Source organism: Nematostella vectensis, chromosome 3 (genome assembly GCF_932526225.1).
Source record: "Nematostella vectensis chromosome 3, jaNemVect1.1, whole genome shotgun sequence".
Classification (NCBI taxonomy): domain Eukaryota; kingdom Metazoa; phylum Cnidaria; class Anthozoa; order Actiniaria; family Edwardsiidae; genus Nematostella; species Nematostella vectensis.
In genome coordinates, this window is record NC_064036.1 from 20713164 (window position 1) to 20735316 (window position 22153).

Genomic DNA, 22153 nt, shown 5'->3' on the forward strand with positions numbered 1-22153 from the left:
AAACATGTCATACAGTAAAAACAGTAAGTTTACATGCACAAACATGTCATACAGTAAAAACAGTAAGTGACATGCTGAACAAACATGTCATACAGTAAAAACAGTAAGTGTACATGCACAAACATGTCATACAGTAAAAACAGTAAGTGACATGCTGAACAAACATGTCATACAGTAAAAACAGTAAGTGTACATGCTGAACGAACATGTCGTACAGTAAAAACAGTAAGTGACATGCTGAACAAACATGTCATACAGTAAAAACAGTAAGTATACATGCTGAACATACATGTCATACAGTAAAAACAGTAAGTGTACATGCTGAACAAACATGTCATACAGTAAAACAGTAAGTGTACATGCTGAACATACATGTCATACAGTAAAAACAGTAAGTGTACATGCTGAACAAACATGTCATACAGTAAAACAGTAAGTGACATGCTGAACAAACATGTCATACAGTAAAAACAGTAAGTGACATGCTGAACAAACATGTCATACAGTAAAAACAGTAAGTTTACATGCACAAACCTGTCATACAGTAAAAACAGTAAATGTACATGCTAAACAAACATGTCATACAGTAAAAACAGTACGTGACATGCACAAACCTGTCATACAGTAAAAACAGTAAGTGTACAAGCTGAACAAACATGTCATACAGTAAAAACAGTAAGTGACATGCTGAACAAACATGTCATACAGTAAAAACAGTAAGTGTACATGCACAAACATGTCATACAGTAAAAACTGTAAGTGTACATGCTGAACGAACATGTCATACAGTAAAAACAGTAAGTGTACATGCACAAACCTGTCGTACAGTAAAAACAGTAAGTGTACATGCTGAACGAACATGTCATACAGTAAAAACAGTAAGTGTACATGCTGCACAAACATGTCGTACAGTAAAAACAGTAAGTGACATGCTGAACGAACATGTCATACAGTAAAAACAGTAAGTGTACAAGCTGAACAAACATGTCATACAGTAAAACAGTAAGTGTACATGCTGAACAAACATGTCATACAGTAAAAACAGTAAGTGTACAAGCTGAACAAACATGTCATACAGTAAAAACAGTAAGTATACATGCTGCACAAACATGTCATACAGTAAAAACATTAAGTGTACATGCTGAACAAACATGTCATACAGTAAAACAGTAAGTGTACATGCTGAACATACATGTCATACAGCAAAAACAGTAAGTATACATGTTGAACAAACATGTCATACAGTAAAAACAGTAAATGTACATGCACAAACATGTCATACATACAGTACTTACCCGCTTAAAAGAACCTCAGTTTTATCAGGTTAACCTTAAAAGTGTCTTATTTAACGGTACTATTTTAAATTTTGGGCTACTTAGGTTCTTAAATAGGTCCTTAATTTTAAAGAAAAGCTTATACTAATAGCTGGTTAAAGTGTGGTATCGTGATTGCCGGCCTGGCCTTTTTTACAATATGTGGTCAAGACCCCTGGAAATATATTTTAATGCTCATCATGCTAAGAATATTAATTTAATAATATATATATATGTTATTCATCATTGCTGGGAGATCTTTATGGTTAATTTGTAATAAAAATAAGAACCTGTTTCAAATTTAAGGCTAAATAGACTTATTTAACAGGGGCCTGTTGCACAAAGCATGGATAAGTCTTATCCACCGGTTAAATCCTTATCCTGCGAATAAATGCTATCCGAGTGGCGTGATTCCATTGTACAAACAAAAGTTAGCCAGCGGATAAAGTTATCCGGATGATAGAAGTCGGATAAAATCTTATCCACCGAATAAACGTGAAGAAAAAAAATGGCGTCTTGCTTTCTAATTAATTGTCAGATTAATTTCAGACACAGCTAAAGTTAAAGCACATGAAAACGACGAATTTTACAGTTGGTAATTTCACAATGAATTATGACCTTACATACAGCTCTGGCAAGACTGGAATCAATCTATATTGCCCGTACTGTCGAGAAATTTGACAGAAGGAGGTACACACTACCCCCTTTGATCATTCCATGATTGACGTGTACTTTGCCTCGATAAATTTTTTGTTTTCTAGCATTTTAGTAGCTTATTCAACGGCCGCCATTTTGTTTGAAGGAAAAACAGCGCGCCATTTAGTGATAAATGGCGACTATTCAGCGGATGGTTCTCCAGCGTTCTATCCACAACAACTTATCCAGGCTTTGTGCAACCGGCCCCAGGGTTCTAACTTGGTATTTTTAAGCTAACAGGTCAAACACGAAGGCGCGGTTCTAACTTGGTATTTTTAGGCTAACTGGTAAAACACGAAGGCGCGGTTCTAACTTGGTATTTTAAGGCCAACAGGTCAAACACGAAGGCGCGGTTCTAACTTGGTATTTTATGGGTAACAGGTCAAACACGGCGGCGCGGTTCTAACTTGGTATTTTAAGGCTAACAGGTCAAACACGAAGGCGCGGTTCTAACTTGGTATTTTAAGGCTAACTGGTAAAACACGAAGGCGCGGCTCCTCCCCCATATTTTAAATATATATCGTGCGTTTGCTCGTTTTTTGCGAAAATCACGATGGTTTCGTAGCTTTATTTCTACTGAGTTTCCTTGTTGACACATTCTAACGGACTAGAAGGTAGAGTTGGCATTTTTATGCATTAGGAAGCGCTTTTGAATCTCTCTCCTCTACATTTTGTACTTGCTTGACTCGGGCCGCCATCTTGAATTTTAATCCTCACTCCACGGCGGTTGTTTGACAAATGAGCCGATGCTTCCCTGGGAAGCGACCTTTTATACCGCGCCTTCGTCTTTAAATTCTAGGTTCTTATAAGCGGGTAAGTACGGTAGCTAAAATGATGTGTTTAGATGAGCATATTTTAGTCACTTATTATAGGTGACTGGGCTAACAGAAAACCGCGCTATTGTCCATTTAAATTTCTTATAACCTTTCACTTATAGCAATCTAGCCAAAAGAAAGCATAGGTTAGCTTTCAAATTCTGAAAAGGGAATCGAATTATCTACGGAGCTTTGAAAAATTTCTCTGCTGTGCCAAAGGAGATTGTATCGAGGAAATACTTTCCGATTTTGGCGGGAAAATCTAAAACGCATTTTCCTTATATCCGTCAAAATTCTGAGTGCAATACCACAAAACTATGGCAAAGAGTTTTGTTTTGCTATGCCACCTACGATTTAACGAAAATCTTTTCAAGCAAAGGATTATAAGGATTATAAGCAAATGATTATATATAATTCTGGGCCTTCCAGTTCACGGCCTTTTTTTTTCGAAGGATGACCAAAGTACCTCATAATCAGAGATTTTATAGTATCCATACGAACCATAAACACATACTATTTGGAAGATGAAACTATATAAGGAATCGACCAAATGTAACAATTCAGAACGGTTATACGGACTTTAAAACACTTGACATTCGCTATTAGGTACTCCCTTACTTACCTAATAGCAATTATACCATTCTTCTCGTTTTAGTCATCCTTGGTAAATCACATTACGTTCTGTTCCATTTGGTATCCGCCATGCAGCCGCGAATGCTGGTCACCTTTGACACTGAGCTGCGACCCAAACCTGTGACAGTGCGGGTGGGCCAGGTAAGCTATTATGACATTGCACAATTTTCACCATACCAGCTGAGCTCTTCCTGGGGCCATCGTGTCATTTCAATCTGTATAAACCAAGTTATACAGATTTATACAACGGCACTAGGTCGCAACGTAAGAAAACAATTTTTATTGTTGTATAAAACAAATATATCTCATCTTTTGTGCGTCTGTCCTCTAATAGATGCACATAAGACGTCACAGCGTGTAATTCGACTGCGTCCCGTTGCTTTTTTTCATGACACGCTGTGACGTCATCTGTGCATCTATTGGAGGACAGACGCACCAAAAAAAGATAGATCTATTTGTTAAATATAATATGATGAGATTTCCTCTTCAGGCTGTAGATGTAGTTGGACAGGCAGGCAAACCCAAGACCATCACTGGCTTCCAGACACACACCACACCCGTCCTGCTGGCGCACGGTGAACGCGCCGAGCTTGCCACAGAAGAATGTATCCTTTTCATGTTTATATAGTAACTAATGCAGATACGCATGCTTTGACCAGTCCTTCCTTCAAACTTGCTGACTCTCTGAATTTGCACACATAACGTTAATTGTGAAAAAATTGGTGACACGTTTCTTAACACGCAACACAGTTATCTCGTTAGCATCCATCATGGAAGGCTTTGTTATTCTAAAAAAGAACCCCGACTACGAGAAAGACGCCGTTTAGACTGTACAGTCCTGCTTGGACAATTTCAAAAGATAAAACCCAAACTTGCTAGCAGTTCCGTTCCCTTTTTTGGATATGGTGGAAAGATGGCTCCAACCCCTCCTGTGCCCCGCCCTGTAGCGTCTGCCTTGTACCTCTAAGTAACGTGTGAGACAGACGGCATCCCTCTGTAGCGTCTGCCTTGTACCTCTAAGTAACGTGTGAGACAGACGGCATCCCTTTGTAGCGTCTGCCTTGTACCTCTAAGTAACGTGTGAGACAGACAGCATCCCTTTGTAGCGTCTGCCTTGTACCTCTAAGTAACGTGTGAGACAGACGGCATCCCTTTGTTGCGTCTGTCTTGTACCTCTAAGTAACGTGTGAGACAGACGGCATCCCTTTGTAGCGTCTGCCTTGTACCTCTAAGTAACGTGTGAGACAGACGGCATCCCTCTGTAGCGTCTGCCTTGTACCTCTAAGTAACGTGTGAGACAGACGGCATCCCTCCCTGACCCCGACACCCTGTGCCACCTCACTGTTTGTGAACACTTGGTGCGTGTAGTAGGGATTTTTCAGTACTGAGACGGTGAAATACGAGGCCGATAAAATTGTAAAATATAAGAATGGGTTTGTTTGTTCTATTCATTAAAAGTGAAAAGGGAGTGGCCGGAAATGTGGTCCAAAAAGTGCCCCCCCCCCCCTGAAAGGATAAAATTTTCACAAGCAAAATACAACACAATTTTTAAAGTATTTTAATCTTCAACAACAACATTAGATTAAAATCACCCTTGAATGGGGGGGATTTTTAAAAAGGTGGTTTAAGGGTGTTCGGAATTTAGGTTGTTACGCGACCTTGGTTGCTACGCTGACGCGCGCTCCCGCAATTTAGGCGGGAAAAAATCGCTTCCGGTTTGAAAATGGCGGCCTTTTCGAGGCATGCGCGCGTTTGTTTACAAACTTTTCGCCTGTCAAAAATGTTTCATTTTTACCCCTTTTGCAACAAGATGTTGTTTTTAAAGGAGTTATTTTTTATACAATTTATCATGCTAAAATGCCGCCAACTGGGCGTCGCAACAAAAAAAAAAGAGGAACACGTGATCTTGATTGTGTTGAATGCAGTACGCAAGAAGATCTATGCCCGAGATGCGGCTTGTTGAGGCCGGATTTTCGCTCAAATCAATAAGCAACCTTACGTTGACGTGTAGGGGTAATGTGGATTGGCTAGCCACTCATTCAATTTGAAACACGTCTCAAATGCGGACTTTTCCTTACTTGTTATCTCCAACTTTGCTCTCCCCCTAGCATCCCTCGGCTCCCAGTTTTATTTCTCCCTCTCGCATTTGACTAGTAACTGGTCTTACCTCCTGACGATAAACCTTGTACTAGAACACATGTAAGGTTGCTTCACATTTCGAAGAGCGAAATATCCCACCTCCCCCTTGTTTGTTCTATAATATTGTTTTGTTACCCCCTCTTGTCATTCAACGCCATTATGTATGTTCTACTTTTTTCTCCCCTTTAGATCCTCTCTCCACTAACACCCCCCCCCCCCATCCCTGTTTTATCCACCCACCCCATGGTACGAATACCCGCTTTTATCCACCCACCCCATGGTACGAATATCCGCTTTTATCCACCCACCCCATGGTACGAATACCCGATTTTAACCACCAACCCCATGGTACGAATACCCGCTTTTAACCACCCACCCCATGGTACGAATGCCCGCTTCTATCCACCCACCCCATGGTACGAATACCCGCTTTTATCGACCCACCCCATGGTACGAATACCCGCTTTTATCTACCCACCCCATGGTACGAATACCCGCTTTTAACCAGAAAGCTGAGCATGGATTGAGGCATACCGGTCAAAATAAAAATAAAAACGACCAAAATACGCCAATGGCTTGCACATTAATTGGTCTAAAAAATGATTTTCAGTATTTCAGTACAAATCCATGCTCACGTTTGTTCAGAAAGAAATAATAAATACTCTGAACAAAAACTTTGAAAAAATATAAAAGGAAAGGCAAATAAACGGTTTTTTTCTGCTGTGATGACGTCACCTAATGACGTCATCAATATGTAGCCCGATGAGTCACTAGTCCACCTAAACAATTTCAGCAGTTAAACTCTTTTTCTAACAAATCTACGGTAATTTAAAATTTCCCTAGCAACCTGACTTCCGAACACCTTTAATCTATAAACCCTTTACCAAAGTCTCCTAAGCAGTAGCCTGCGTAGCAAGCGACGCAAATAAAGAAAAAAACCGTAAATAAAAAACAACCAAACAAACCCCCTTCTCTTTGCTTGCCCCATTCTTCGCGAAATGCTTGCTACGAAGGCTACCCAAGCAGTCTATTGTCTACCTTTAAGGACAAGCATCGTTTCTATTAAACCATCGGAACCAGCCTAGATTCGCCACTGCCCTGGCCTCGCTTCGTGGAGTAACTTGCGTCTATTCAAAAGGTCTGCTTTTCTAAGCAAAGCGAACCTATACGATCATTACTTGAACGATCTATCTAAATCTTTTAAATACTAAATGAAATAATTTCCTTTAATTCCAAATTGTAGAATGAAAATTCCAAGGAAGTAGATGAAAATAAGTTTGACGCATTTCAATCCGAGATTAAATGCACGTGCAGTTGGAAAGTGTCTCGCTACGACTCTGAGCACCAAATCCCGTGATCTACAGTATTTTTAGTGAATAATAGCGGCGTAGCCCCACGCCACCATTCTAGACCCGTCTTTTTTTTTCTCAATAGACAACATCTAAATAATGAGTCGTTGTATGACAAGTAACTTGTATAGAGCCAAGGAGTACATTCGGACTGTAGACGTTTGGGACCTGCCGACATGGAAAAGGATGGAGAAGGACAAAAGAGGTCTAGGGTGGTGTGGGGCTACGATGTCTATGCAAATGACATGGATGCAATATAACCTGCTGCTGTCCCGATCATCGACGAAAAGCTAAAACATAGCTACAAATAACGTTGACGTTCCAAAAATCATTCTAGCGGATTGCTTAAAAGTTGATTCAGGGATAGTTCCATCCCTCTCCCATCCTGTACCGGCGTCAGTGTTTTCGTACTGCTTAAAATCGCCCAGAAGCTGAGGTCAGAAGTAAAGTTCCAGCCTTGTCTCAATAACTTACTAAGTATAGACACAAAAATAAGAGAGCAAACTCATTTCGCTCTCAAAGCGTGAAATGGAGCTTCTATGGACTGACTGTTATAAGACTATTCGCCAATCTCATAAATGGATGTTCTAGAAAGTTCTTCGCTGGTTGGCACCTGTTTCCAATATTGACCTGCCTTACCTTTTCACTTTTCATTTGTATACTAAGTATGCACCTGCTAGTCATTCACGTCATGCGCAGTGTGATCTATGCCAAAACCAGTTTAGCGTATACTCAATATAAACATCTAATTTCCAGATATGTCCAACAAGCCATATATTACTCAGCCTCATTATTCTGTAGTATTTTATATGATAATTGTCCCTAGTCCATTTACTGTTATTCTAACATCGACGGATTCTTATTTTAGTAATCCCCATTTGTAAAATTGTACATTTTCGTTAGATCAACATTTATTTTTAATTCTTGCATCACCTTCCTAAGAGCAGTCAAACCAGTTTTTTGCTGAATTGTCAATTTGTCAGTATAAATAAGAGTTCACTGTAAAACACATTGCACTTGTAACGACATTTATATTACCGATTTATAGTACCGATTTTGACGTTATGTTAAATCCAGTCTAAAGTGGGAAAAAAGTAACCCTAATGTGTTTTTCTTCGTATTATATGCTGCTAACAGAAAACGTACATGATTTCCGACTTTCTGCTTTCAAGAAACCTTAGAGAAAAAGTCGCCGTTTTCGTTCTTATGCGTGAAATAGACCGATGATCGAAATCCCCAAAAAATGTCCACATTTTATGAGCTCATTCTATATCTGCAAATAGACGGCAAACCTGTCCATAATATTCTGCAAAAAGGTACCCTTTTTCATGTTACCATTTTAAAATGATAAATGACAAAAAAGGGTAGGCTTTTGTGTGTGTCTTATTTTACTTGGTAAGTAAAAACACGGGAAAGACCCTTGTTTGAACAACCGTCTTTTATCATTTAACAATAAAACAGAATCGCCGGTTTGTTCCACTGATTCAAGGATCCTTTCTATCAGCCTCGCCTTCAGAGAATCGTCTGGTCGTTGCCTCCCAGAACGAGCTTAAATTTCCTGCTCGCTAAGCGTTGATCCTCTTAATAAATTTCTTTGTGAGGAACAGATGCTACCAGGTATACGATCCCCGGTGATACAAAAACGCAACACAGACGAATACATTCACACCCTGTTTATTCCACGCATTAGACCATTTTAATGCTCTTATATCTTATCTTAAAAGATATAACTCACAGATGTTTATTTGCGTGAATTCGTTTTTCCTTAGAAATCATTTTGACGCGTTTGGGAAGCTTGTGACCCGATCGATAAATACGTTCCCGTCTTTTTTCCTACAGGGTTTTTAGCGGAGCCAGCGCGGGCCGCGCGCGGAGCTCCATAGGTATAGAAATCTGGTATATAGCTATGCGACTTGGTTTTGTGGTCATCGCGCGGGTATCCTGTGGTGCTACAATCCATCCATTCTTGGGTTTCGTGACTTTTGGCGTGTGAATTACTTCCGGTGATGAAGTGGTGGTCAAAAACAGCAACGCGCGAACATGGCAGCTGTAGGCGAAAGCCAGGTTTCTCCCGTACTTTCCAATTATTTTCGCTCTTTAAGTCTAGATATTCGATAGCATTAATTTCAAGAGACGTGTTATTCCTACGGATGTGACCACTGCATTCTAAAAAAGTAGACTTTTACCCTTCACTCGTCTTTCGCTTGCAGTCCTCTTTTTATTCTTCAAACGAGATGAAAACTTACAAAAACATGCAGTCCTACAACTTTTCGTTTGTGGGTGATTGAAAGACCTCGGTATGAAACGGATGAAAAATGATTGTCTTCTGTTAAGTGTATTTATTATGTTTTGTTCGGCGAAAAACGCGATAATTTTGGAAAAGGATGAAAATTTAATTTCTCTACTTGACCTGCAAAACGGAAGGGGAAAATGGCAGATTCACACTTAAACAAGCTGCATTAACCGGCATTATTACTCAAGAAAAAAGCTTTATATAGGCTATTTAGCATCCCGAAGCCCATCGCTTCTCTACATTAGGTACAAGGTTATTTAACACATTGACCCCTCAACCGGCCTGTACCGGCTTTGAGAAGTACCCACAACCCAAAAAATTCATAAATGCAAAATAAACACAACAAGATGAAGATACTCAGGCATCAGTCTAAGGGATAAATGGTCTTGAAGATATGCATCCAACCAAGGTGTTGGCAACTACTCTTAAGCCAAATAATAGCACAGGTTCTTTGACAAATTTCAAATCGAACAAGAAAAGAAAAGCAGAATCACCCCTCTCAATAAAACGCTCAAAATACCACACAAGGGAGAGAGATCAGCAAACACAGCTCAAGACACAAATAGATACCTTTATTCTGATCCTCCAGGTACATTTCCATGGCCTCAAGACACAATGTCCACTCCTTGAAGGCTTGTAAAACCACGGAGATGCCTTTACGTATTGCAAAGAATTCTGGGAGATCCAGGGAAAAATTCACGAGGGGAGGGCCAGTCAACACTCCTCTCCCCAAATTCAGATGTTTTTTTTTAAGTCTTTTCACCACGAAGCCAAACAAATCAATCCCAGGTTATACAGACCCAGAATAGCAGTGTAAACAATTTTGGAATCAATTTGGTTTCAGAAAAGACAGCATTTAGGAGAGCTGTGGTGATTCATTAGAAAATTATTTTCTCATCCAGGCAAAGCAAAACAAGAAAAAATAATCGTGAATCTACCTTTGCTTGCAAATACCCATAAGCAAAGCACTCTATTATGCCCCAATAGACTTCATGATGTCCTGAGACACTCTCCTAATATGCTCATAGCTGTATTTTTGATGAAAAATACAAGCAACCATCAACTTGTGCTTGCTTCAGCACAACGACGAGGGATTAAAAGTGGGGAGCGCAAAGCACTGTTGGAAAGCTTGGATACCGCTGACTAGGTGCAGCTGTGTTTGACTTTGACGGGCTGTATAAAACTTAGAATAGGGGGGGGAGGTATCTGTTTTCAGTCTGTTTTTTTGTAAATTCAGCTCAAAAATAGCCAGGAGTCAATGGTTTAAGCTATTATTGCATTATTGTTATATATTTTTTAAAGTAGAGTCACATTTTTTCAAACAGAGTCATTCATTTCTCCTTTTTCTTCTCCTCATTGACTTTTTGTTGTATTTATTTCTCTCTAACCCTAACATTCAATGAACATGGTTTGGCTTGAAATAAGAAATTGGTATTACGCACTTTCAGTAATAATTTAGGATTTGCCTCCATTGCATTCATTTTTGAGTAGCCAGTATGGGTGGATCCAGGGTTTCTAAAACCAACAGGCCAAAGGGTTGGTGCACCATTATGAAATGCGTGACAGGAGGTATATTTGTGGAGTTTAGTTTCAACACATTTTTCTGAATAATCAGTTGTGGTACATGAAAACTACAGTAGTGGGTCTATGGGCGGGGGGGAGTTAAACCTCCCTTGGGCTTTCTTTTTTTATTGTTTTCAGTGTATCTTTTCACCCCAAAATCCCCAAAATTTTTGGGCCAAATCCCCCCCTTGGCAAAAAGCTAGATCCGCCCCTGAACTACAGTATGGCATCTAAATCTTTGGAATGCTGTTACATCCTTCATATATTCTTATCTTCACAAGGTCAAAGCTTGTTAGAATGGTGTTTTGATAAAAAATATACATAGTGGAACTTCTATAAAGGGAAATAAGAATTGACCATTAGACTCTTGAAAAAACATTCTCGTCAATGTGACACCTTGAACTTTGACAGCCTTTTTCACACCAAGTTTTAGTATTTTGTTAACTTTTATACTGCATATTTAATATTATTGAATGAGTGCTTGCTTGATCCATTTGGAGGGGCCAATACAATTCATAATTACATGGCAGTAAAATTTGACATACTTTTAATCTCATTAAAAAAACATTCTAGAGACACCAAGATCCCCTCTAAAACTACCCCTATCAGTCAACACAAAAAGGTGTTAAATGCTGGCTCCGCTTTTAGGCAGTGCCTAAATCTATATATTATCCCAGTTTTTCGTTTCGGGCGATGATTATGAAGTTGTATTTTTCTAGGATTATTATCTCTTTTCTTGAATTGTGTATCACTCGCTTGCACTTAATTTAGAGTATACAAAAAGTATTTTATTTGCAAGCTCAGAACGTTCACTATTTAGCTATTAAAATTAAAATTTAGTACTACACATGACTACTGACAACTATACCAAACACACCAAAACCATAGCACTGCTGCTATGGTTTTGACTGGTACGAAGATTTTTGACGCCTATTGATGAAAACTGCTCGTTATTTTGTTGGAACTTGTCTTAATATTTAACATCTAATAAAATAAGCGTGCAGCTCTTGCCCGTAGGCACCCATTTGGATTTCCACTTATAATTAGTGTTGTTATTGCGCCTGAACTCGAGGCTAGCGAAGGGTAGTAATAATCTTCTCATTCTCCCGTTTTCCACAGAGCCAGAGTGGCAAAAAAAACAAATAACTGTTTTCCCTATGGTAGAAAAATGTTCGGTTTGTTTAAGTCAAAACAAGTTTGAGGGATTCGGCACCTATCGTAAAATATGTATCGATATTTTGGTCATTTACCCTAGCTGTCGGATACATCCTTACACGATTTATTTGCGTATCAAGGACCTCTGTCACGCCTCATCTGCGAAACGGTATAAGGATTAAAAACTCCATGAATTCTGACACTGTTATTATGCTAGCCCCGATAAACACGCCAAGTGTTCCTCCGATAATCCCCACTAAGCTTGTCAGGGAGAACGCTTCCTGTTGCTCGATGATCTCAACCATTATATCTTCGAAATAAATCTCAACTTCCAGGAAATTATCCCGGACAAAGTCACGTGTCGTATTCATGCTCATGGCCATGGAGTCAGCGATGTGATTGGCTGGATACTGTGAGTAGGACATGCGAGGTACGAAGGTGACCTTGTTGCACGGGTTCTTGCATCCACGGCAAAGGTTATTCACACTGATTTCCACGAGAAGGGGATTCAAGCAATCGCGGTACGCCTTGGGTAGACAGACCGGGATTTCTGTTTTGATAGACGAGGGGTACATCTCGCGGCATCCACAAAGCTTGCCACCAAGTCTTGCACGACATTCAAATTCACAAGCAGTCACGCTGTATTTATCAAACATTTTCAGGTTATTTTTTTCTTGACAAACACCAAATGGTTCGGGTAAACTGATCAACTTTTTCATCGTCAACGGGATTAGAGTTTGAGTTCCAGGTTGCAGGGCAATAACAAAGCGATCCGTCGAGGGAGGCTCGTGTTTTTCACGGAAAAGCAGCCGAAATCCTGCACCACTTCGAACGTTCCCGATGTATTCGTTTTGCTGTATGTTAAGCACCAAGTGCAGAGCATTCGCCATCCCTGTGCCAGTGACCATCAATCTTTGATCAATGTTAAAAGTGTAACACCCGCCGAGGAAAGTGGCATCCAGGGTGAAATTCGCTGCCGAACAATATATGCCTTTCCACTTACAAGTGTGTATCATCTCAGATGCCAGGTGGGCGGCGGAGGACATCAGCTTGTCGAACCCAAACCCAGTCCAATTATACGCGTCCCAATTGATGGGAATTGCCTCCTCGCCAGGGTTAGCGTTGTACGCCATGATAACAGGCAAGAACGGGGTTGTCGCTGCCCAAGACTTGCGAATCGGATTATTGTTACATATGGTAACGGCAGGAAATTTGATCTCGTCGACGTAGTCGATTTTGAACACAGTATTTACCGGCTTAGTCAGGTAATACCTTACGTTGTTTCCAATTTCGTAAGCACAGAAGATAAAGCTACACAAGAAAACAACCGACCATATACCTTTTCGTAAGGTAGCAGACGATGGATCAAATACATTACTGATTCCATGCATAGTCGTGGAGGAGCATAGCGATGCAAAATGCTGTGAGATAGTAAGTTTCTCATCCTTGTTCCAGGGGTCGACTTCCTGAGCTTTCTTTTGATCAACACTTTCTCCGTCTCCGACCCAGTTATTCTTGTAAAAGTCGAGAGGACTTTCAAGAGCATAGCCCCGGTTATCCACAGCAACCCGATTGTTGGGGTTGTTCAAAGTTTGATGTAGAGCCTCAATAAAGTTCCTGTAATCAGGTGCGTTTGACATTCTGTAAGTGTTAGATGGTATCAAGATCCTCCCAGGACGACTTGTGGAAACTGTGGGATAATGCGAGATTTTCTCTTTATGTTCTAGAAGCTCTTCTTGTTGCTGAGTGATAACGTTCACCCTGCTGGGCCCAATTAAACTGTTTAAATGGAGACTGTAGTTTCGACTATATAGACCACCAATAAAGCCAACAGATCAATTATTTATTCCCAGACCAACGTAGTTCTTTTTTGCCTGAAAAATAAACTTTTTTTGTAGACCAGTTACTATTATTCTGAATAATGGACTTGTTGTAGGAAAATAAATAATTTTGAAACAGAGGAAAGTGCAAATTGGCGCGCTGGCAGTACGACTTACCACCAGTAGTGCAAGATACTAGGTTCTTCTTTCCATGCAAAAAATAGATACCTTTGTTAGATAAATTTGTGTTATGGTTACAATGAATAACTTGCTTAACTATAACGGTTTTGATTGCGTAGGACGGAACATTGTTTTTAAGTGATGCTGCTTCTAGTATCAAATTAAACTACAGAAAGACCATATTCTTTATTTATTTAAATACACCAAAAACTGGAATTCGACTCTGCCAAATTTTCGTCTTAAATAAGACTTCTTCAGGGCAGACTCGAATTCTAGTTTTTTGGTGTATTGTATTCATTGTTCTGGTACGAGATCACGACAGTTTGGGCTTTTTGATTCTATCTTTATTTATTTCAGATGATTTTATTTTATGTTTGACGAAATATTAGAAATAAATAGAAAAACACATATGAAATAATCCTAGACATGAATTTAAAACGATTACTGTGTTGTTTGTCGAGAAACTGGAAACAACAACAGACAGCTAGCCATAGGTGGAATAGATCGCGAGCTATAACATGCAACCTTAATACGGATATTAATACTTGTATTAACGATTAAACTTAAACACACCTTAATACGACCAAATCATGAAGGATGTTATTCCATTTTGAACATCTGATGCTCATCCATCCGTTAATAGGGTTAGAAAGGGACACGTCGCTTATATTATTTTAACTTGGACTGGAAGATAAAGTGATTGGAATTAACCTCTAAAGATTAACTGATTGGACTTGACCTCTAAAGATTAAGTGATTGGACTTCACCTCTAAAGATTAAGTGATTGGACTTGACCTCTAAAGATTTAGTGATTGGACTTGACCTGTAAAGAGTAACAGATTAGACTTGACCTCTAAAGATTAACTGATTGGACTCGACCTCTAAAGATTTAGTGACTGGACTTGACCTCTTATGATTAAGTAATTGGACTTGACCCCTAGAGATTTGGTAATTGGACTTGACCTCTAAAGATTAAGTGATTAGACTTGACCTCTAAAGATTAAGTGATTAGACTTGACCTCTAAAGATTAAGTGATTGGACTTGACCTCTAAAGATTAAGTGATTGGACTTGACCCCTAGAGATTTGGTAATTGGACTTGACCTCTAAAGATTAAGTGATTAGACTTGACCTCTAAAGATTAAGTGATTGGACTTGACCTGTAAAGAGTAACAGATCAGACTTGACCTCTAAAGATTAAGTGGTTAGACTTGACCTCTAAAGATTAAGTGATTGGACTTGACCTCTAAAGATTTAGTGATTGGACATGACCTGTAAAGAGTAACAGATTAGACTTGACCTCTAAAGATTAACTGATTGGATTTGACCTCTAAAGATTAAGTGATTGGACTTGACCTCTAAAGATTAAGTGATTGGACTTGACCCCTAGAGATTTGGTAATTGGACTTGACCTCTAAAGATTAGGTGATTGGACTTGACCTCTAAAGATTTAGTGATTACACTTGACCTCTAAAGATTAAGTGATTGAACTTGACCTCTAAAGATTAAGTGATTGGACTTGACCTCTAAAGATTTAGTGATTGGACTTGACCTCTAAAGATTTAGTGATTGGACTTGACCTCTAAAGATTTAGTGATTGGACTTGACCTCTAAAGATTTAGTGATTGGACTTGACCCATAAAGATTTAGTGATTGGACTTGACCTTTAAAGATTTAGTGACTGGACTTTACCTCTAAAGATTTAGTGATTGGACTTGACCTCTAAAGATTTAGTGATTGGACTTGACCTCTAAAGATTTAGTGATTGGACTTGACCTCTAAAGATTTAGTGATTAGACTTGACCTCTAAAGATTTAGTGATTGGACTTGACCTCTAAAGATTTAGTGATTGGACTTGACCTCTAAAGATTAAGTGATTGGACTTGACCTCTAAAGATTAAGTGATTGGACTTGACCTGTAAAGATTTAGTGATTGGACTTGACCTCTAAAGATTAAGTGATTGGACTTGACCTCTAAAGATTTAGTGATTGGACTTGACCTCTAAAGATTTAGTGATTGGACTTGACCCCTAGAGATTTGGTAATTGGACTTGACCTCTAAAGATTAAGTGATTAGACTTGACCTCTAAAGATTAAGTGATTGGACTTGACCTGTAAAGAGTAACAGATTAAACTTGACCTCTAAAGATTAACTGATTGGACTCGACCTCTAAAGATTAAGTGATTGGACTCGACCTCTAAAAATTAAGTGATTTGACTTGACCTCTTAAGATTTAGTGATTGGACTTGACCTCTAAAGATTTAGTGATTGGACTTGACCTCTAAAGATTTAGTGATTGGACTTGACCTCTAAAGATTTAGTGATTGGACTTGACCCATAAAGATTTAGTGATTGGACTTGACCTTTAAAGATTTAGTGACTGGACTTTACCTCTAAAGATTTAGTGATTGGACTTGACCTCTAAAGATTTAGTGATTGGACTTGACCTCTAAAGATTTAGTGATTGGACTTGACCCTTAAAGATTTAGTGATTAGACTTGACCTCTAAAGATTTAGTGACTGGACTTTACCTCTAAAGATTTAGTGATTGGACTTGACCCTTAAAGATTTAGTGATTAGACTTGACCTCTAAAGATTTAGTGACTGGACTTTACCTCTAAAGATTTAGTGATTGGACTTGACCCTTAAAGATTTAGTGATTAGACTTGACCTCTAAAGATTTAGTGATTGGACTTGACCTCTAAAGATTTAGTGATTGGACTTGACCTCTAAAGATACAGTGGTTAGACTTAACCTTTATCAGACCTACAGCTCTTGACTGAGGTGTGTTGAACTTGGATCTGTTGAACTCTGAAGTAGACTGCGTTTTACAATTTTTTGTTGGCTTTTATGCTGGTCGAGTGCGCTCAACTATTTTTATTAAACAATAACCCGTGGACCAATAATACTGCGACAATCCTATCTAAAACAACCACTCCACAATTACATCCGTTGGGATATATTATCACAGCCGACAGCTTTCCTTGGGTTTAGCTTTTCCAGAATTTGCGAGATGTACTCCGTGCTGACCGAGTGAAATTTGAACGATTGTTCCGTTATTACATTCTTGCCAATGCTCTTAATGCTCGGGTGATGCATAAAGTCATCAACATCCAACAAGTTGCCATCGCTGTCAGCCACATCGCAGAAATAGTTGTTAAATGTTTCTGCTACCTGTAGGGGATCGGATATTAGCTTATCCTCCTCTAGCAATACAATCTTAGAACGAGACTTTATTTTGCCAGGGAGCAGGGGCTTCATTTTTTTCCAAAAATTCCCCGTGGTGTTTGGTGTTTAATGAGGCGTCTATGCAAAACGACTACATTCGTGTTCGCTTAAGCCACGTCACTTTTTCTGTTTACGATAGGCCTCTTAGGAAACGTCGGAAGGATTTTTAGCATAACTTTGTAAAGATGATTGCAGTGAGAAATTTCACTGCTGGCGGCTGGTCGCCTCTGCGTGCGTTTCCAGCACTTGGCAGTAAAGAGCGCCTCAATGGTCCCAAAGATCATTGACGTCTTCAGAGGCATAGGTCGAGTCCCATGGGACACGCCCAAGTTCTTTGAGAAACTCGCTTTCGTTGAAGTGCTTCATGTTCCTGTAAACACATTCTCGCGCGATTGGTCTGGGTTTTTTGCTTTTTCTGATAGCGTAAACAAGTTCGTGGTCGCTTAATCCGAGCTTCAAATTCCCATTGGATCAAGTTTTGTAAGAGGTTTGTGCTGAAGATGGTGAAATTAGTAGTGAAGAGGAAGTACCAAGTCTTGAGGAGGCAATAGAAAATGCCGTGCGATGTTTTAGGCCACTTCGAGGTGATATTCGATCCGTTTTGGCCTTCGAAGAGGAAGCTAAGAACGCATTGGAAGGGGTGTTTAAGGAACCAGGAAGGGTTTTACACTGAAAGTGAAAGGGCTCTAAATATGAGCATAAAGGTTGGCCCAATCATCGCCACAGAAGTTGTTATATGGCTGAAAAGTGTCCATAGGCGGACAGGCTTTTACCTTCACGAAAGGCTAGAGACCCGTATCGAATTGAGTTAAAACGGGATCTACCAAGGGCCATATTTGATGCAATCCTGATGGCTGTATAAAAAACACCAACTAGTTTTGGCGTTTTGGTTGAATCAAAGAACCTTAAAATCACATTCAACCACAAGAAAAGGCTTGTACGTGACTTTGCTAAACTAGCAGGCATTGAAACAAGGGAAGTCAGGGATTTTCTCCAGAAATTTTTTAAAGGGAAGCAAGATGGCTGTAAAGTAGAGCTATTAGTTACAAATGAAAAGCCTGTTGTCATAGGCTATGACTCCAGACGTTTATATATAATAATTGCATGCCATTTTGGGTTTTGGAATGAGCTAGGGTATGCTTTCCATGGCTAAATAACTTACAAAAATACACAAAAATATTTACATGTTGATTGATTGAAAAAATAAATTTATTATACAGTGTATAGTTTACAATAATAATGTAAAAACATCTTTCAATGTTAAACATATTTGTGATAGCAGGAAGTCTTATCAAACTTTTTTTAATTTAATTAAATTTAATTTAAATTTAATTATATTAATAAGTACTATTTCTACTGTACTTTGGAAATTGTCAAACATTTAACGATTGGAATATGATTTAGAGCTGATTGCCACTTTCAATAAACATATTCAAGTCAATAAATAGCATTGTTATTACTTTCTTTTTATCCAATCATTTCTCTGAGAAATATTTACGTAATGAATTGTTTCATATAACTTCTGTTATTTTTTTAAACTAAGAATATAATTAAAATTCTATACTGGAATAAAGAATTTCAAAATTGATAACAATTTAAATCAAAATAAATTAATTTATTGCCTTACTTGTTATTGTATTATCGTAATTGTCTACCTATCTATACAAATAGCTCTACTAATAGCTAGTTCGATTCAAATATTGGATTTCTGAATGCATTCTTGAATTGAATAATGAACCCAATATGCATTTCACCAAAATATTAAAATTTTGCCCTGTGCGTTAACTGGAATGACAGAGTTGTGCAATAACTAGAATGCTTTTAATTACTGCATGGTATTCTCCAAAGGCAATTCCAATTTACCTATCTAATAAATTCACACAGTCACTAGGGGTATATTACATTTACATTGACAAGCCTGGGCTGTACTTCTTATTTACTACACTCATGGATTAGGGTCATTAGTTTGTCCCCACAGAAACAGCAATGAGTGTTTGCTGGGGAAGCTTTCAGCAGACCACAGTAGCAATAAGCTGGATCATTGACTCTTTCTGGGATATAAACATCTTTGCTTTCTGTGTAAGAGCAGGGCTGATGGCCTTGCTCAGGCAGCAAGACTAGCATAATAAATTCATGCCTAAAGATTTCTTGCCACCTAGACTGGTATGTAGTGTTGTGACTTAACCTCTGCAATGCAATATGTTTTGCCTCCCTACCTTCCATTGTCACTGTTAGGAGTCCCTGCTGGTACTTTGAAAATACATCTCTAGCATGCACGGGAAGTACATGACCTAGAGTCCATATAATCGGGTTGATGGTGTAGGGAAAAAACAATTTGTTTGCATGGCAATACTCAATGGCAGCAACTTCTAGCTTTGCAATATCTTGTTCATTGATATCAAGGCGGTTGAAAATAGAGCAGCAGTCTCTTAACCTGATACCTATATAAACTAGTGCCAAGACAGTTTGTTTTTGCTTGGGAGTATCTTCCTCACTGCTTAGATACTTCAACAGTCGCATGAAGTTATGACAAAAAAGGCGAGATTCTTTGCCTGTAAATCTATATTGTAGATCTCCTTTTTTGCCTTGGGTTTCATTATACCATTGCCTTACTCTTTTAGCTAGCCGTTTGGTCTTTACTTCATGTTGAAGTGCATTAATAACTCTAGCAAAACAACTGTCTGGTGGTATTTCTTCAAAGGTTTTATGAGATGGTAGTAAGCAGGTTTTTCCTAATGCTTCTTTTAAGACAGATCTAAAGAAGTACTGCCAGGCATTGTTTTTGAGATGGAGAGGCTCAACGTGTGCTTTGTCAATAAAATTGCCTAGCATGGGTTGAAATTCTTGGCGGCTCTTTTGTTTGGAAATGAAATCTGTAACTTTAGACCTTTTTGTCTGTTGACAGAGAGTTTGGTTTTCGAGCTTTGCTTTGAGTACTTTAACTTTACTAGCCACTTGAATTTGTTTAACTATATAACCTGCAAGCTCTTCGTCCTTTAGGACATAGTCCCCTAACTCACTGGTTTTGCACTTTCCTTGAAGAGTGTCAAAAAGCCCATCCAATGCTGGTTTGATGTTACTGTTTGTTGCCCCATGGGTTTTTGCTGCAGCTTCGGTTGTATTGACTCTCCTCCTTCTAGAATCCCTAGGTGTTATCATAGGATTTTCCAATGAAGTTGGTGTCAACACTCGAAGTTGCCTCTGAAAAAAAAACATTTAAGCTTATGAGGGAATGTTTGTGACAAATAAAAATAAATAAAAGCTTTGGTAAGCTTGTTTTATTAATGATCTAAAATCATCCTATTTAACACAGATGGTCAAAATTAATATACAAAAAAACATGTTTACCTTAGTACTTGGGGGTGTTTGAATTCCCGTGTTTGTGTTCTCGGCTGTTTGTCTCAGAACATGTCCCTGGAATTAAATAAATACAAAGGACTAAGCCATAGGTTGATCAATTCAATTCCGAGCGCAAATGACCCTGATCAAAATTTAGATTCTCATTACATACGAACAATAATGATGGGCTTGTTCTTATAAGATTTTCTTATCTCATCAAAATCGGATATCAATCGTCCCGGAAGCCATTTTCGACTTCAAGCGGAAGTCCGATATCCCGTGACAACTGACCCTGAGTGTTTACTCTGTCAAATTTGTTTTGCTCTGAAATTATATTCAGCTACGAGATTTTCAGGTTAGATTTGTAGTAGCTACAAATGTTATCCTTGTACCACACTGAATCGGCTCAGTTTCGTCGGAACTATTGTCGAGGAGAGAGTTACTTCCTTCAGAATTATCGGGGTTCAGTAGAGTTTCTTCAAATAGACTGTCTGAAGATTGAGGCATGTTGCAAAGCCAGCAGTTCCAGAGTGTCGTATTGTACCTGTAGCTAGCCAGCTCTCTTCGGTTCATTCCAATGCACTTGAAATCCCTTAGCACAGGTTGAGCATTCCTTCAGAATTATCGGGGTTCAGTAGAGTTTCTTCAAATAGACTGTCTGAAGATTGAGGCATGTTGCAAAGCCAGCAGTTCCAGAGTGTCGTATTGTACCTGTAGCTAGCCAGCTCTCTTCGGTTCATTCCAATGCACTTGAAATCCCTTAGCACAGGTTGAGCATTCGACGCCGCTTTGTTTTCGTTTCATCACTTTGCTACAGGCGAAGCAAATAGATTTTGTCGTCTTTGAACTGGAGCCACAAAGGTTTCTTTTAGGACCAGGGTTACGTTATAGGTCGCCAGCGAGATACAGTAGACCAAGAGCCGTGCTAGAGCGTTTGAATAGCTCTAAGGCCAAAGGGATAGACGCATACGATGCCTACTCCGGGTCCTAAGATCGTCTAAGATCGCCCAAGATCGCCCAAGATCGCCCAAGATCGCCCAAAATCGCTCAAGATTTTCCATTATTCATTGAATTATTTTGGGGTATTTAGCCCAAGATTGACCAAAATAACCGGAGAATGCCTAAGATCACCATTATTCACTCATTATCTTTTAAGGATATTGATTTACTTCACAGGTATAACCATAAAAACATAAATATTATTAATATTAAATATTACTTATTTTTTTGGTTTTAAGCTGAACTGTATGTTGGAAATGAAAAGTTGAACAATAAAACAAGAGGACCGATTGTACTTCTTGGAGACAGTTTTTTTTTAATACAAAATATTTATTTTACTGACAAAGCTTGGCACTAATATTTCCAAAAAATATTTGTGTAACTTGGTAGACAAAAACAAAAACGGTGTACAAACGTGCATGGTATTTTTTCAGATTACAGGTCAACACAGTGTGCAAGCAAAAGTCTAATCTTATATCTGTTGTGGTCACCCTGTGTTGACCTGTTACCAGCGTAATAAAAACTTCCAGTGTATTTTGATTGTTTGCACTGGCAGTTTTTATTATGTATTAAAATACATCAAGTGAATATCAAATATAATCTTGCCGATACGCTTACCGAATGGATGAGT

The 22153-nt window shown here is 38.8% G+C and overlaps 3 protein-coding genes and 1 long non-coding RNA gene across 5 annotated transcripts in view; 2 read left to right on the plus strand and 2 right to left on the minus strand.

The window, feature by feature from the left end:
• The window catches only part of LOC116611809 (26S proteasome non-ATPase regulatory subunit 2), a 49359-nt gene extending 44434 nt beyond the window's left edge, over positions 1–4925 (plus strand). For both annotated transcript variants that reach the window (XM_048724938.1, XM_048724939.1), the window contains 3 exons: positions 3480–3598; positions 3948–4062; positions 4208–4925. In XM_048724938.1, coding sequence (XP_048580895.1) covers positions 3480–3598; positions 3948–4062; positions 4208–4284 — 311 coding nt within the window. In that variant the 3' untranslated portion in view covers positions 4285–4925. The remainder of the gene's footprint in view (positions 1–3479; positions 3599–3947; positions 4063–4207) is intronic.
• Positions 4926–11172: 6247 nt separating this feature from the next.
• LOC5504116 (acid-sensing ion channel 3) lies at positions 11173–13975 on the minus strand. Its single transcript, XM_001624999.3, has one exon. The coding sequence runs from the start codon at positions 13594–13596 to the stop codon at positions 12112–12114; it is 1485 nt and encodes a 494-aa protein (XP_001625049.3). The 5' UTR covers positions 13597–13975; the 3' UTR covers positions 11173–12111.
• Positions 13976–18375: 4400 nt separating this feature from the next.
• LOC5504118 lies at positions 18376–20816 on the minus strand. Its single transcript, XM_032372398.2, has 2 exons — positions 20533–20816; positions 18376–20385 (listed from the first exon to the last, which is right to left on the minus strand). Exon 2 carries the CDS (start codon positions 20341–20343, stop codon positions 19117–19119), a length of 1227 nt encoding a protein of 408 aa, XP_032228289.1. The 5' UTR covers positions 20344–20385; positions 20533–20816; the 3' UTR covers positions 18376–19116.
• An 89-nt stretch (positions 20817–20905) lies between these two features.
• Positions 20906–21817, plus strand: LOC125561323. Its single transcript, XR_007307362.1, has 2 exons — positions 20906–21125; positions 21293–21817. It is a non-coding gene; the product is annotated as an uncharacterized LOC125561323 (long non-coding RNA).
• The last annotated feature ends 336 nt before the right edge of the window (positions 21818–22153 follow it).